Genomic DNA, 15,646 nt, shown 5'->3' with positions numbered 1-15,646 from the left:
TACCAATTCCTGAATAATATTACCATTCGATGCAATATTTTTGACACTGCCCGTTATTAATATTTTTAAAAAAGCAGCTGTTATTAAATACAAATCAAAAGCACATTTTAAAGGCGAAGATTCTACGTACGTGCAATTCGCGCAACATTCAAAATTAGAAAGTTATTTAAAACGGGAACGTTTGTGCATTTGGTTCAGTGCACAAGAATCTTAGCGTCGAGTCGAGTAGAACGATCTTTTTAAAAGTAATATCAGTGATTCAAGATTTCTACGGATCCGTTAACTATCATAACTCGTGAAAAATTGTTGTACTAATTCGAACATTTTACAAATAAGTGCAATGACATTAAAAATACACCTTTGTCAATTTTTTTTATTTAACAGGTTTTGTGATGGCCCAGGATACGTATCGGGAAAAATAATACAGATCCCTCAGGTATAACACAACGTGACGCTGTAACGGTCGCGGAGGGTGTTAACATTAATTGTACGACGGGTGTCTCATAAATCAACAGAAATAAATGTCAAGCATGAATAAAACGCAACGGTTAAATTCTATGAAATTGTTTGAAGGCGAAAATGCCCACAATAAACGTGTTTAGTACACGCACAGAAGAAAGCTTCCTACTGCTAAAATTTTCATGTTAAGAAACTCGCCTAAATTCGACACTTGAATATTACGAAATGATACAGAGACAGCATAATACAATGATATTTAAACAAAAATGGTGAAAATGATAATATACGCTTTGTACCCAATATTATCGAATATAGTGACCAAACAATAAAAACTGACAATGAAATTTTCTAGCAGTAGAACGTTCACACAGAAATAATTTCCAATAGTCTCACAATAAACTACATCATGCTTCGATCACGGAGCAGCCTCGCACATACGACATTGGCCGATTGCCACGCGCTCGACGAAACTAACCGAAATATCTTCTCGGCCAAAGTCGCAAAGGCCAAAGTTCCAGAAAACACAGGAGTACGCTTCTTTCTTAACAATCAGAAGAAAGAATTTTGCTGAAACACTACGGGTTTTAAGCTGCAAATACGGCGATGCTGTTACGATCCGAATGTACCAATTTTTAATGGTACCTTTTAGCCTGTTGCTATACATTGTTGGAAGCGTGGACAGCATTTAGGAGCAAAGATTTAATTGAAGTCTTAAAATTTTGTTAAATCAATGCATATTACTACATTCTAGAAATAAAGAAATTCTGTAGCCAAGAATCAAAGTCGACTATTATATAAAATACTTAAATAAATTACTTGACACAACCACAAAATAATTTAGGTAATACGTTGAACGGACAATAGAATTCTTATCAATTAAATTGTTAATTTCAAGGCATTCTGAGTTCAGAATTTTTAAAGAAGATCTACACAAACTGCTCAATTTTACCATTGATGATAATATAGAAGCAATTAAACGGTCAATTAATACTTTGGCTGCAACCAGTAATTATGTGTTCATTATATATGACGATTTCTTACAACAAAATTCATTTATATTTAGTACGAAAAAAAAAACAAAATAATTGAACGATGCTTCCTTAATTCTTCACGCCAGACAGCTGTAATCACCTGCACGCGTTTCCATGCCTTCTGCTAAAGAGAAATCGTCGAGCCGACGTTAAGGTTTATTAATAAACGTCGTGGTACACGTGCCCGTCCGTCGTGTACCCCTTTGTCGCGACGAGACCGCTGCAATAGGGGTGAAAGAAGAGCTACCGAGAGAATAAGCAGATCGTTTTATGAACGCACCAGATAGCCACGCTGAAACATTTGGCCATTGGATAAACAGCATTTCCAGAACCGAATTATAATGAAGCGAAAAAATTCGCAGTAGCCTAATACCATTCAGACATTATTAATGCGTGGGTTCTGTTGCATTCATTGAATAAAAAGTTTTTGCGACACGACAAAGGATTCGTTCACCCGATTACAAATGTTGAACTATTTATGTATAAATTGTGGAATTCCCGAAAAAAGCATGAATTTTTCATTGTGTAATGTAACGTGTTCTTAACGATCCTCCCCTCCCACCCACTCTGATAATAACTTGCCAAAGCGTTCTCGAGCATCAAACACGTACGTAATTGAGCAATCAAGCTGCATCAAAATATTTGTATAGAATTAAAGAGACTGTTTTGATACGCACCTATCAAGTTCGTCGGCGCACTGTATTACCCGATGCACTTGCAATATATGATATATATCGTAGTTAATCCGCACAAGAAACACCAGGAAGGAATTTCACACCAAGAGTAACTCCTTTTTCTGCCAACAGGATGATATTAAATCGTCGACGTGAAACGACTGCGTGGTGGGATCAACAAATGCACACGGGGGGACAACAGCTGCTCGCGTTTTACGAATTGAATTTTTTTTACTTGCTACCACGGACGGATCAGAACTGTTCACGAAAATTTCGCACGGCTGACGACGATACGTACGGACAACTCGGCGCGACGCACTGACGACACGTACCGTGATAAAACTGATGTCTTTAAAATTGGCGATTTTCCCTGCGTGCACACATCCGACACGAACGAAGGCCCACGTGCGAGTACCAAACTACCTTTAAGTTACCGTGCCGCACGCCAGTTCGCCGGGTTCCTGCGTGATTTCTGCTCCCATTGGTTGACGCCTGCCCCCACCATCGCTGTTTGGCCAGTAGCGTAGCGTAACGGCGGCTGGACGAGGTACGGGTGACGCGCGAGGCGGTAGAATCGGCCTGTGACGACGTGTTGACAAATCTTTCGACATTTCATCCTATTGAAGTGACTGACATATTGCGAATTCGTACGAAAATAAAAGATCATCTCCTGTAACTGTAGTTCGTAAGAATTTGTTCATAAATAGTACTCATTCGCAACAATTTCTTTTATGCTCTAGAAAGTATTATTAGTAGACCCGATATTCATTCGTTTTATTTCAGTTAGAGAACAATGGATGTTGTCTGTTAGTTCTTAACCATACGATGCCGCTTTTCCTTGTTTCTCTTTGGCTCCATTGTTTCTGTTTTGTTACAATAACTGCCAATTTTTCCCGACAAAAGTATAACGGGCAGTTTACGTACCTGGGAAAGATCGAGGTGGCGGTGCCAGAAATTCGGAAGTCTTCGAAACATACCGGCTCGAAACGATCCACAGGATCCATGAGGCAAGGCGGTGGTCCGCCGTGGAGTATCAGCTGTTCGAATTATTATCGTTGCAGACGACGGCAGATGTTCACTGACTTGAAACGCTCCCCCGAAGGTTTTGAACCCGCTGATCTCTTTTCTTTGGAGCGGGTGAAAAACTTTCAAGGAAGCCCAACGTCCTGTCCGGTCTCGCACAATACATATTAGTATCTTCTGCACGCTTTCCACAAATACAAGGAACCAATTAAATGAAGAAGAATAAACGGCTTATTCTCTAATACATATTGTATACATGTATGAAGCGTTAACGTCTCAGTTACTTCAGGATAATTTTATTTATGAACTTGAATATAGAGTGTTATAAATTAGTGAAATGAAAATACTTTTCTTCGCTGTTAACCTGGTATAACTACCACTTTTGTTTTAATTCTATTGTAACGAAGCCTTTATTTTGAAAATACTGTAAATACTCTAAAATTGAGATAAAAGAGACAGAACAAATGAATTTTACTATGACAAAGTTTTATCTTATTATCTGTGATAATTTCTTACATGATTAATTCTTGCTAAAATCGATCATTTATTCACAGATCTGTTCAATTTAAATATTTTTAGGTTATGTATTTAAAATATACTATAATTGCTGTTTAAAATTTTAAATTAAATTTAACTATGAAACTCATTTTTCATTTGTTCATTAACAGTTAATTGAAAGAAAGTTCTAACGTTAACTGTCTTCGCTTGTCTTTCTGTTAGTAATATCTCACCACTTTTAACTGTTTTATAGAGTCACGGACGTTTTCAACTCTTAATGATTAAATCGTCATATTGTACATTTCATTTATGCTATTTTAATCGTTTTTCGAATTATTGAATTCTTTCTACTTTCCTTCCATTTTGAATAGAGCATTGAAAGTTTTGAACCAACGTGCAGGATATCTTCAAGGACAATCGGAAAACCGGAGGTAGTCTTTTCAGCAGCCTTGTAGATAATCGCGAAAGGGATAATCTGATGGACATCTTCCTCGATCCGGGATCGATCAGTAGCCTCTGTTCATCGTATTGTTCGAAGCATGCCGTTAGTTGCATGTCACAAAGTATAGGATATCACCGACGTCCACGTTTTGAAAGAGACCCCATAGGTTCGTGGCACGCGCTGCCAGCTGCCCCACAGCTGTCTCTTTCCTCTCTCTCTCTCTCTTTCTCTCGTCCCTCGTGCATGAAGCCCGGGGTTCTTACCCGAGCGTGGTGCATTTACCACACAGAACGACCCACTCTGTCTCTCTGTATGCACGTGCACCAAAGTTTGAAACGCGTGTGTCCATAGAATATTTCATGGGCTATACCTACATGCTGTTGCTGCGCCGTTGCGTAGATCTATGAGGCGCACCCTTAAGGAACGTCGAAACGAGCACCTTAAAAGAGTGGCGCGACACCCTCATTGTATACGAATAGGGTGTTCGTTTCATAAATTTCAAAATCCGCGTAATGTTTCACGCAACACCGGAAAACTTTAACTGATTGTAGATGATCCAGTGTCTTCCTTTAATTATAAGGGAAATTTACAAACATAGACAGCGTTAGAAAGTAGGGGGGGGGGCATAAGTTTCCAAAAATTTTAACGGAAGATGCTTTTTCTTTAAAATACGTTTGAGTATGTTTGTTTAAATATCGATAGTTTGAGGAAGTTAGATCGTATTATTAAAGTATCTAAATTGTTAATAGGATTTACATTAATCTCATCCCAAATTATTATATGCCTATGTTACCATGAGTCATGTTTTGACAGTCAATGTATGTTAACGAACTTGTAATGCTTTATTGATCGGAATTATGTCACTTCGGTTGTTGGTTCTTTGAATTTTGCATACAGTAAGTGTTGCCCGTTTATCGTGTCACTAGAATACGTTGTAGGGGTTTACATTTGCGGTTTCTCATCCGGCTTGTCTGACACGCAGGAAATAGTCCTGAAGTGTCCTAGAGGATGCAAGGCTATTGGGTTTCGTGTGGAAAAAAATCGTGTGTGGAGCGACGTGGAAAGAGACGGCGCGAGGAGGGACACTATCGAGAAACGAGGAGATGCGAGTGCTTGTGCTGAAAGTAGAGAAAAAAAACGGAAAACCAAAGTGCGTACGATGAAGACCGGAAATCCTAGGGCATTCAACCCTGATACCCGGAATATATTTAGACTTAAAGAGACATGCTCTAATCTGATCGCATAGATACTTCCCTGGCGACCAATTGGAAGTTGTGCAGTTATATCTTAAAATATTGCAAATTCGTATATGCGAAAAAAGTTAAAGAATTGAATTGAAAACCTACTGCTGAAAAAAACTAGAAATTTCGCGTTAACTTAATTGAGTAGATATTATAAATAAGTGTTACACATTTTACTTCGTTTCAAAAACAGATAAGCTATGGGAATTCTAAAGGATAATATGCGTTAAGCATTGTGATTTTATCTATGTCCCAAAAAAGACTTTAACACTTCCGTGAAGGAAGTCGATCATTTCCTATTTGCTTATTGCATAATCACGCACGCAATGCCGTGCCAGTATTGGACCTACCTCGATACATATATTAAGCTTCGAAATAACCAAGTATGCGTAGTTTTTGCGCACACTTCGTGCGTTCTCTGTTGAAAACATTCGAACCATGTAAAAATTATTGCAGCCACACCAGTAGCAGTTTGTAATGATTTTAATCGGAAAATATGGCCCTTAGTCGATTGAATTCAAATTTCTATGCAAAGTAAAATCGCAATGCCTTTATAAAGTATTTTATAAACTGCAAAAACCTGTCGCTGGATAATATATAAATAAAATTGTTTAATGTGTGTAAATCTTATACATTTTGCTTTGTTGATAATTTTAATTCTTTTGTGTTTATAGCTTAGTTATCTAAATCACAGTGAAGAATTTCAGTGTCGATAGTTGTCAATATTCGTTTAACGTTACTTGCAAAAAGTTTCCTTCATTAGCGCTGGTACTTGACACAACATAATTGAAGAAGTAACAACGGAAGAAAATTTTCTCTTTGAAGAATTATACGTGAAAGTTGCAAAGTATCCGCGTCTTTCGAGACACAATACCAGCAGTGGCGGCCTTCTCGAAATAGACGAGAAGCCCAGCCCTCCAAACTCGTCCGAAAATAAAACAGGTTTCTTCCCTGCGAACCATGCTGTCCAATTGGCTCTGTTAGAGGAATCCCCTGATTAATCGACAATTAAAAAAAAGGACCACGATTTAGATTTTATCACTGGGTTTTATAGTGACACATTGCTCACGATTTTTTCTTCGCTACGATCGCAGAAAACAACCACAGACAACTGTGCAATCCACGAGCAATTGTCCAAACAAACTGTATTTCACAAAGAACAGAGAGACGTATATTTTGTTAATGTATATGAATTACATTATCAAGGGCACGTAACATTGCTAATAGAAGCACATCATTAATATCGAAATTCTGAACGTTTCATTACACATTGACATTTGATTGACAGAGTTCGTTAATATGCAGAAAGGGAGACAAGGAATATACAAAATAAGTACTCCATGATTTATCAGATTAAAAAGTTTCTCGAAATATGCAAAGTAAAAATGAAAAAGTATAAATATATGTTTGATTGTCGTTATCTCTTACAATTAGTTTGTGCATTATTTTATAGATTATTATTAATCACATTGTGTGATAATATTGGATTTATGTGTATATGGATTAAGTGAATTTCTTTCCTTTTCGCTGTTGTGTCATACTTCAGAATATCTTGAACACGAATTCACTTAAATAGAATATCTCATATGAAACGTAATTATTACAACACAGTTTACGTGTAATTATATTAGTACACACAATTGTAATGAAATTAATAGCAGCACGAGGGCTTGCAGACCGTAATAAACTACTAAATCTGTATTTCTAAAAGAATATAAAACTTAACATTACAAATTTACACAATATTAAGACTATAGTCCAGTCAATTAAAATAAGTTATCATTAATACAGATAATCATTTTTAGAAGTTTGTCGCATATGTTTCTTATGTCTTGCGTCCAAAGCTATTAACTCCATTACAGTTGCACCATCCTCGTTTTGATAATCTTCCCAATTCATCTTGTTTCTGTTTTCATCTTCAGAATAATCGTCGCCCTCGTCTTCGATATAATCGTCTTGAAAATCTTCGTCATTTTTGTTCGAAACGTTGTTCAATAGTAAACGACCTAATGCTTTCGCTTTCTTTTGCTTTGTCCTCGATAGAACGTTGATTGCATTATCACCTTTATCAACAGTATTTCTTTTTCTCAAACGTTCGTCAAATACATGCTTGGACAATGTTCTTTCTTTTCTGATTGAATCAGATAGTAATATTAATAAGCACATGCTCGGAGATGTGATAACTGAACTACGATATTTTGCGTCGCTTTTGTTTACAGCCGAATCATTAAAACTCAATAATGTTGCTTGGTCTTTATGTTTCCCATCATTTTGACTAATTTTTAAAGAACGAATCTCTGTATAGGGTTTATATTCTTTTCCTACTAATGACCCTCGATGTTTATTCTGTTTATTCAACGTCAAATACGTGTTTTTAGTGACTTCGTTAGACAATGGTGAAAATGTCGTTAATCCGTTTGATAAGTCGTTGACGTCATCCTCGACAACCATTGAATACATTTCTAGAAAAATTAATATTAAATAATACGGTGTTCTAGCGTTGAGGAATGCGATAATGACACTTAAAAAATTTGTTATTACAACTTCATTACGTAAACCACCTCACGAACAAGGACTATTAATAATGTTTACAAATTTTGTTTGTAAATTCTACTGAAATCTTACCTACATACGTTGTATTTAATGGAATTCAATATATTCTTTACATGCATTACTCATTAGAATGTTAATCTTTTCCCCATACTTTAATAGGTTCGCCTGAATTTCATTATTTCCATTCGATTTTCTTTGTTTAAATAGAATTACATGCTTACATATTCCTAATGTATACTTACTAGTTGACATGTTACACTGAAATATAAAAAATAACAAAAACACCCTCATTTTTGCACGGTACATGAAATCACGTTTAATTAAAATTGTTTTCTAAACTCGTTGCAGATGTGCTTGTTAGCAGAATTCTGTCACTACTATAGTGAAACCGTCTGTTGTTATCACTGTGTCCTACCTTGGGTCACGCATAGTCAGTACTATTGTTATTATAACGCACGGAGATCGTAATTATTTACACTTAATTAGTGTACATGTTAAGCATGGATTACAGAGAAATTAATTACACAAAATATTTATAAATTTAACAATGCGACACAATATAATTACACTAAAATTTAATTTAACAAGTTTATTTAATTTCAAGCTTAATTCTATCTTTGCAATAGGAAGGTGTTACGTATAATATTTGTTATGAACGTGTTTTACATTTTTAAAAAACCTGTTACAGTACGTGATCTAGACAACGGGTCTGAAACCGCTGTTAGCGAATGGTGGTGTATTGTATGGTGTGTATAAGTATCTATTAAAATCATGGGAGAAGTATTCAGGAATTTGTTCCTGAGGAAATTCATTCGTCACCGAAGAATCAGGAGGCGGATGCGCATAATAATTGTACCTTTCGTCTGAGTGAAAGTTCGCCGGTTTACCGTATGATGGTAAATTATAATTAACAGGGTCGTAATCGTGATATTTGTATTCGTTTGTTTCCGTAGTAAAGGCTATGTGATGTATATCTTGCGGATATCCACCGTAGTATCCGTAAAAGGGTGCACTTGTGGTTGTGTCATTCACCGTCGAATTTTCCATATTCTTCGTTGTCGTAGTGAAAACAACAGTTCCATTTTCTGGGAGCTGAGAAAGAGTAGAATTTTTTCTCGTTCTATTTTTTGCCCGAAAACTGGAAATTACTAATGAATCCTTCCATCCACCTTCACGTTCCACGGATTCATCTCTCAGCGAAGTGCTCTGTTTCATCTTATATCCTTTTTGTTTACTGCAGATTGTCCCAGGTTTCAACATCTGTCAGTCACCAATAAATTAATAATGAAACGGAAAGACGCATATTAATAATACAGATTTAATTGAAACACATCATTATGAAATTAAAAGTTCAATATGAATAATACATAAGAAAAGGACTGACTTCTACAAACTGATATTTGCTGTAGATTATGTCAAAGAATCAAAGCAAATGCAATTCAGTTTTATAAGAATTTCATTATGAGAGACATGGATCTCTCTTGCAAAAGAAACACTTTTATATGATGATCTTTATAATTTTTTTGTATTTACACTTGCTGCGTTACAAAGGTATATAAACTTCACAAAATAAAAAAATCCTATCAGTTTTGAAAGAATCTTAATAGTTTCTGATTTTCTGATTGTATTATCTTTTATTGTATAATATCTTAAAATTTCTCTGTTGAAAATAGAAAATAACAGTCTTAACTGTATTATAACTAGTAAACGTTATGGGTACCAAGTAATATCAGATAAATGCATACAGCAAAACATTTCTAAATTGTTTAAATTATTCAGTAAAATACATATATTTCAATTTTACGTCGTATTAAACAATTTGTACATACAATAAAACTTTACGTGTTTCCTTTTTCTCAATAATTTCTACTTATTCACAATACTAAATGCTTACCTCCTCTTCCGCATTCCGATCGTCTGCAAATTGTGATTCTGCACCCTCGCTAGCCTCTTCTTCAACGGTGTTCGAAGTTTTAACATTCTCAACCTTCTTGGCCACATCTATATACTCCTCATTGTTGTTTAACAGGTCATTTGGTTTTTTATTATCTAACAAATTCAGTACTTGCGTATGTTGAGTCAATGCTTGAAGATCATTTTGAATGCCACCGATTGGTTGTAAACTCAGAGGATTCAGTATAGAATACAATCCTAAAGGAGTGGCAAAGATGTAAGGATGCGACACGTAAGGGTAAGGACCGTAAATCGGACCAATGTGTGGTGAAACTCGAGAAGCATCAAAATTTAATGTCACTGGTGGAGGCTTAGCATACGTTTTCACAGTTGACGTTGCACTCGTTAAACCACCAATACTTAAACCGGCTAGAAAAGCCAAACTTCCTAAGATTTTACTTTTTCTGTTCGGTATGTCGCTATTTGTACTTCCAACTTTTTTTAACTCTTCTTTTTTGGATGAACTCTGCTTTGGCAGCAGTATATCTCTCCACGAGCCCTGTATCTCTTGTGTTTGAATTTCATCATTCTTTACCGATGACATCTCTATCGACCTCCGAAACGTCTTCGGATCATTTGTTGTGGTCACAGTGTTGCAACATAGTTCTAAAAGAACAAGTAGGATGTATTAATAAAATATTCTACCTTTGCAAACATATATTAATAATTATATAATATACTCACTATTACAAAAAATTGTGGTAATTAAGAAGACGAAGACCAAGAAGTTCATTTTTACTGTACGATGGTCGGAGCGAGACTGAAGTGAAACTAAGGAAGCTCTTTAAAAAAATGATAAACCTGCGGGTCGCCCCCATGTTCCACTCTGTGAAAGTGTGTTCTTTAGATATCGTTAGAAATATGTTAATTGCGTTGATCCAAACTTCCTCATTAGGATATGTGGGTGACTACTATGAAATGTTTCATTTAGGGAAGTGCATATCGTCGGGGGTTATAATTATTCCATGCTGATAAAAGTACATAATTATTTACACGTTTTAACTGATTTATCAAAATATTTTAAACGTATTTTGCACGTACTTGTGATTACTTCCTATTTAATATGCTTAACTACATTGGCAAGTAATAGTGCAACAACTTTCAAAATTGGCGGGTATGATAGAGATATTGCGCACGCAGTTGGCTTTAATTCCGCCATAGGACAGATATTTACTCTAGGTGCTGGACAATTATTCTGAGAAAATGACCGGTACACTTGAAGACAACATGACATTAAATGATAATGATACTAACTTAGATTTTGCGACTCCGGAAAAACAAGAAGCTCGTGCATATCTGCGCGAGCGATTTCTGCGAGTGATGACTGGAATTGTTGGTACGACGATTTTATTTTCAGTCCCATTTGTTACTCTGTTTAGACTTGGTTTTATAAAAATATTTTATGTCATAGAAGTCCATGCACGTTTATTAATTGTTACGTTTATTGGTTTTGGTTCACTCGATTTAATTAATCACGAGGTTAATTGAACATGGCGCCGACATCAAAGTGCATTTTGTAATGCGCGAACTTAATTATTTTAATTCGAATTGAATTCATTACCTATTAATAAAAATTGTAAAATGGAATAGTTGTCGATAATCCTGCAATAAAAAATATGTCCAACAAATTATTTAATACTTGAAAATAAGTTTCATGTAAAAACTGTTAAAACTTTGATATCATGTCAATTAAATTATGTTTTAAATTCAGCCTTTATATGTTACAGGCAGGAAAGCAGACTTTTATTTACATGAAAACACTCATGTTTCTGCTGAATTTCGAGGTTGTGACATAAACTGTTTAGAAGTCTATGTACGTAACCTGGAAACACCATTAGGAACAATTCCAGAAGCAGTTTTGAGAGCAAATGACATTATTCATATGGATGTGAAAGATATTAAGACTACACAATAATATTCTCAAATATAGGTAAGTAATATCTCTACATTTATTTTACATAGGAAATAAATTTTTATTTATTAAAACATTTTTATAATAACTTACACAAATATTTATGTACAATTTATAGCTTAGGATCGTCGCATATTTAACATTGTATTTATTTCTGAAATGATACGTCTTAAGTGATCAATGATTTCTTTAAGGTGCCTATTTTTTAATACAACTTGCTGGAAAAATGAAATATAGTTTTATAACTTACCGAAATTCAATAATTCATGTTATATTTTGATTTTTAAACCATAACTCACCTCCATAATTTCTTTGCTTTCTTCACAAGCGAGTCTGTATGCTTCTGATGTTTTTTTCTCATCAGATTTCATATCCCATTCTTCTTTTAAAGGAATTAAACTCTCTATGTGTGTATATTCCATGCCTTGTAGTTGGCAGTTTTCATTACATTTTTCATAAATCAGTCTTAAACGTTTGAACAATAGTTTTAGTGTTCTTAATTGTTCTTGTACTTTATTCTTTTTCTCATTAGCTAAGCTTGCTCCTTGGGCCATGCCTAAAATTTTAATTGTCAGTTAAACATACAATCAAACACAGATTGCGTAAAACTTGTTGATTTCACTTATAAATACCATTTGGTGGTTGTAAAACTTTCAACGTCTGAAAAACTTCTAGAGTACGACTGACAATATCTTGCACAGTTTCCTGTCCAAATCTGCATAAACTGGCAGTATTGAATTCCTTAGTTTGTTGTTGTTGAGGTGGTGGTTGTGTAGGTGGTACAGGTGTTTGTGGTGTTGTGGCTTGATTACTTGTCTGATTATTTTGCTGTACCATGGCAGCTTGCTGTTGCTGTTGCAGTTGTAACTGTTGCTGCTGCATCTGTTGCATTTGTTGTTGCATTGCAACTGATTGTTGTTGTTGTTGCTGCTGTGCTAATACTTGTTGAGCATTGGGCATACCCATAGCATTTGTGCCTACTCCACCTACACCAACTCCTACACCCACACCAACACCAAATTGTTGAGGGCTTACCATGCCTATAAAAATTTGTATTGCCCAGTATTCAACATTAAATATTAGTTATTTTTTTTTATTCAGATGTACTTACCACCTTGCTGTGGTCCCATCAATCCAGATACCATTTGCCCTCCACCAAATTGTGTTCGCATGGCAGATTGTTGTACATTAGGAAACCCAGATGGGAAAGGATGTTGTTGACCCGCCATATTGTTTAAATTTTACAACTGTTTCACATTCGTTGATGTATGGTGATGTAGGAAAAATTAATCAGCAGGGCTAGAAAATTTTGAGGTTAAGTACCATTTTCGTACTGTATTTTCACCACTTTACTATTCACAGTATCAATTTTGTACAAAAACTGAATTTACTTTCACTTATTAATGAACAGATCCCGGAATACTTGTTAAAATGTTGACAAAAGATAATGACTGTATTCGGCACACGTAAAAAATTTGAATCGACAATTACTGATAGAATATAATTTCGCTCCCTACTTAAGATCAAACACAGAATCGCATCATTGTGTCAATAATGCGTGGACACCCGTAACATGTTCGCATTTTCTTTAAATACGTGCAATATAAAACGCACATTTCACATATTACGTTACAAATTGTTGACATCACATTGCTGCACATTGCGCACGTGTGCCGCGCCAGTAGCGTCACCAATTCATCTTATCGGCTTCAGTTCATATTAAACAGTCCAAAAAATTTCCAAAAAAAGAAACTTGAATTTAAACACAAAGTTGATATTAATCGATATTTTATTTAAATTTCGAATTTTGAATTCGATACTAAATTCTCAAAATCTAGACGTTTGTAGTTTCGAATGATACAACGCGAGGGCAGTACTCTACAAGTTCTCGTCAGGAATAATATCGTATATCTATTGTTGATAAGGTATTAATGTTTCCGCACACAACTACATACGCATGTATTTACAACTACATACATATATGTAAAGCAACATTTCTATTTTAATAATAAAATAAGTTAATTTACTTTGTACATATTTGTTTCTTTATTTCAAGATCTGTATATGTATCTATATATGCACTGTTGACATTCATGTTCATGATACAATTTTCTGCTCAAACAATTTTTCAGACAACATTCAGTTTCGAAAATTAAGTCGGATAAAGTTTTCCTAACGATTTCAATTTATGTAGTGATTCAACTAAAAATATTCACCTTATTTTTATTGCCATCTCTATTATTAATGTACTATATAATAAATGCCATAAGCTGCAAGTAAAGTTCGTATCAAAATTAAAAATTTCAAAACTTCTTAAATGGAAAGTGATCATTCAGAAATATTAAATATAATTATTATTTTTCAACATTTCAGAAATATTAAATATAATTATTATTTTTCAACATATTTTGTTTACTAATTAATAAGATACTTTATTTTTATTTAATTGTTTATTCGACTGCTAATAATAAATACTTCTAGAAAAACAAAAAACCAAAAATGAATATCACGGGCAAATAAAAATTAATGAATTTTGATCACGTGTAAGAAAAATCACGAAATCGGAGAAACCAAATTAAAATCATCGAAATACGAATTTAACTTACAGCGAATATATGTATTTAGAGCACAAAACTGAAATTACAAAATATAAAATAAAATTGTAAAAAAGAAATGAACATTTTATATTAATTCACATTTTCTCGATCTTTTCAACTGTACATAATAGAAATCTGTTCATATTATCCTTATCAAAGCATATTATAATGAATTACCGTTGGAAAATCAGTTACTTCAAAACATCCCTCGAAATATAAGATCAAAGTTGAAGTGAAATTCTTCGAAAGATAGGTCAGAATTCGACGGTATTCGAGCGTCGTCTAAACAGGAGATAAGGTCAGTGCACACGAAATGAACAGTGTGGACAGAACGGGCCAATCTTCTGTATCTGTGCACCTTGCTCGTTTGTGCGCTCACAGGAACATTGTTTTTTTCTGTCACAGTCAGTGTCCATCGTGCTGTTACAAGGGCTGTTGTACCCGAGAACCAGTCGCGCTAGAAGAAACGGTACCCAAACGAAAGGCAACGTGGAAAGTTGTCCATTCTTCTTAGAATGCTTCGCAAACGATTTTTCTTTGTCGTGATGTTGACAGTTCTTATTTTCCTCGGTGAGGGTAGGACGATACAAGATCGAATTCCCAAGTTCGCTGTTGTAAATAGCACTCCAAATGCTACCTATGCACTCGGAAATGAGAGAAATAATCCCAAAATAATCGATCTTAAACAATTAAGAAGTAAAGCAGTGAACAGTGAAACTTTTTCTGAGCATTCCAGTGAAAAGAAACCAACGGTATTGAGCGGAAATAATCGTTTCAAAGAACTATGCCCGTACTCAAGTAAGGAACTGTGCTTAATCTTTTCTTTGTCGAAAATTGCAAAAATTCAAGTGGCTACCCCAGAGCAAACGGATCGTAGTCTAAAAGCAACATTGGTTGATAATACGTCAAAAAGTGTCGAAAATTTTCATATTGAGAGAAAAATGGAGGAAAATAAAGAAAGGCATTACAGTGAAGACAAAAATTTTCTGATCACTTCGAAGAAACAGATAAAACCACCGAATGTGCACTGTCGAGCTATCCGCGATGTTTACATACCAGAAGCCAAGGAAAATCTGCCGGCTTTCGCTTGTAAATACGGGAATAAGACTTTTATTCTATCGAGTACGAGATTTCTTCAAGATCGGCGTTTATATTTGGATATAAACGTCAACGATAGTATTTTTAAGACTGCAAAACTTGCTCCGAAGACTGCTAAAAGCAACTTTAGCGTGATTCCAGCTTTACTTGTTTTAAACGCTGCTG

At 34.9% G+C, this 15,646-nt stretch overlaps 4 protein-coding genes across 7 annotated transcripts in view; all 4 read right to left on the bottom strand.

Moving 5' to 3' along the window:
• The window catches only part of LOC107193498 (RNA-binding protein 24-like), a 34,897-nt gene extending 32,338 nt beyond the window's left edge, over positions 1–2,559 (bottom strand). For both annotated transcript variants that reach the window (XM_015582952.1, XM_015582953.1), the window contains exon 1: positions 2,168–2,559. The gene's annotated coding sequence lies outside the window, so the exon portion shown is untranslated. The remainder of the gene's footprint in view (positions 1–2,167) is intronic.
• Positions 2,560–7,150: 4,591 nt separating this feature from the next.
• On the bottom strand, positions 7,151–8,286 carry LOC107193465. The gene is made up of 2 exons (XM_015582912.1): positions 8,164–8,286; positions 7,151–7,830 (listed from the first exon to the last, which is right to left on the bottom strand). Exons 1-2 carry the CDS (start codon positions 8,225–8,227, stop codon positions 7,151–7,153), a joined length of 744 nt encoding a protein of 247 aa, XP_015438398.1. The 5' UTR covers positions 8,228–8,286.
• Positions 8,287–8,617: 331 nt separating this feature from the next.
• Positions 8,618–10,418, bottom strand: LOC107193464. The gene is made up of 2 exons (XM_015582911.1): positions 9,816–10,418; positions 8,618–9,181 (listed from the first exon to the last, which is right to left on the bottom strand). Exons 1-2 carry the CDS (start codon positions 10,416–10,418, stop codon positions 8,618–8,620), a joined length of 1,167 nt encoding a protein of 388 aa, XP_015438397.1.
• Positions 10,419–11,905: 1,487 nt separating this feature from the next.
• Positions 11,906–13,443, bottom strand: LOC107193521 (mediator of RNA polymerase II transcription subunit 30-like). 3 transcript variants are annotated; one of them, XM_015582986.1, is made up of 5 exons: positions 13,178–13,190; positions 12,898–13,085; positions 12,419–12,826; positions 12,086–12,342; positions 11,906–12,004 (listed from the first exon to the last, which is right to left on the bottom strand). In XM_015582986.1, exons 2-5 carry the CDS (start codon positions 13,013–13,015, stop codon positions 11,906–11,908), a joined length of 882 nt encoding a protein of 293 aa, XP_015438472.1. In that variant the 5' UTR covers positions 13,016–13,085; positions 13,178–13,190. The 3 variants fall into 3 exon arrangements, with proteins under 3 accessions (XP_015438472.1, XP_015438471.1, XP_015438473.1); XM_015582985.1 differs by having other exon boundaries at positions 12,898–13,443; XM_015582987.1 differs by having other exon boundaries at positions 12,419–12,784; positions 12,898–13,443.
• Positions 13,444–15,646: the final 2,203 nt, after the last annotated feature.

The sequence above is a fragment of the Dufourea novaeangliae genome, unplaced genomic scaffold, assembly GCF_001272555.1.
Source record: "Dufourea novaeangliae isolate 0120121106 unplaced genomic scaffold, ASM127255v1 scaffold6, whole genome shotgun sequence".
In the NCBI taxonomy this organism is placed as follows: domain Eukaryota; kingdom Metazoa; phylum Arthropoda; class Insecta; order Hymenoptera; family Halictidae; genus Dufourea; species Dufourea novaeangliae.
Note: the sequence above shows the minus strand (reverse complement) of the source record. Positions and strands in the feature narration are given on the sequence as shown.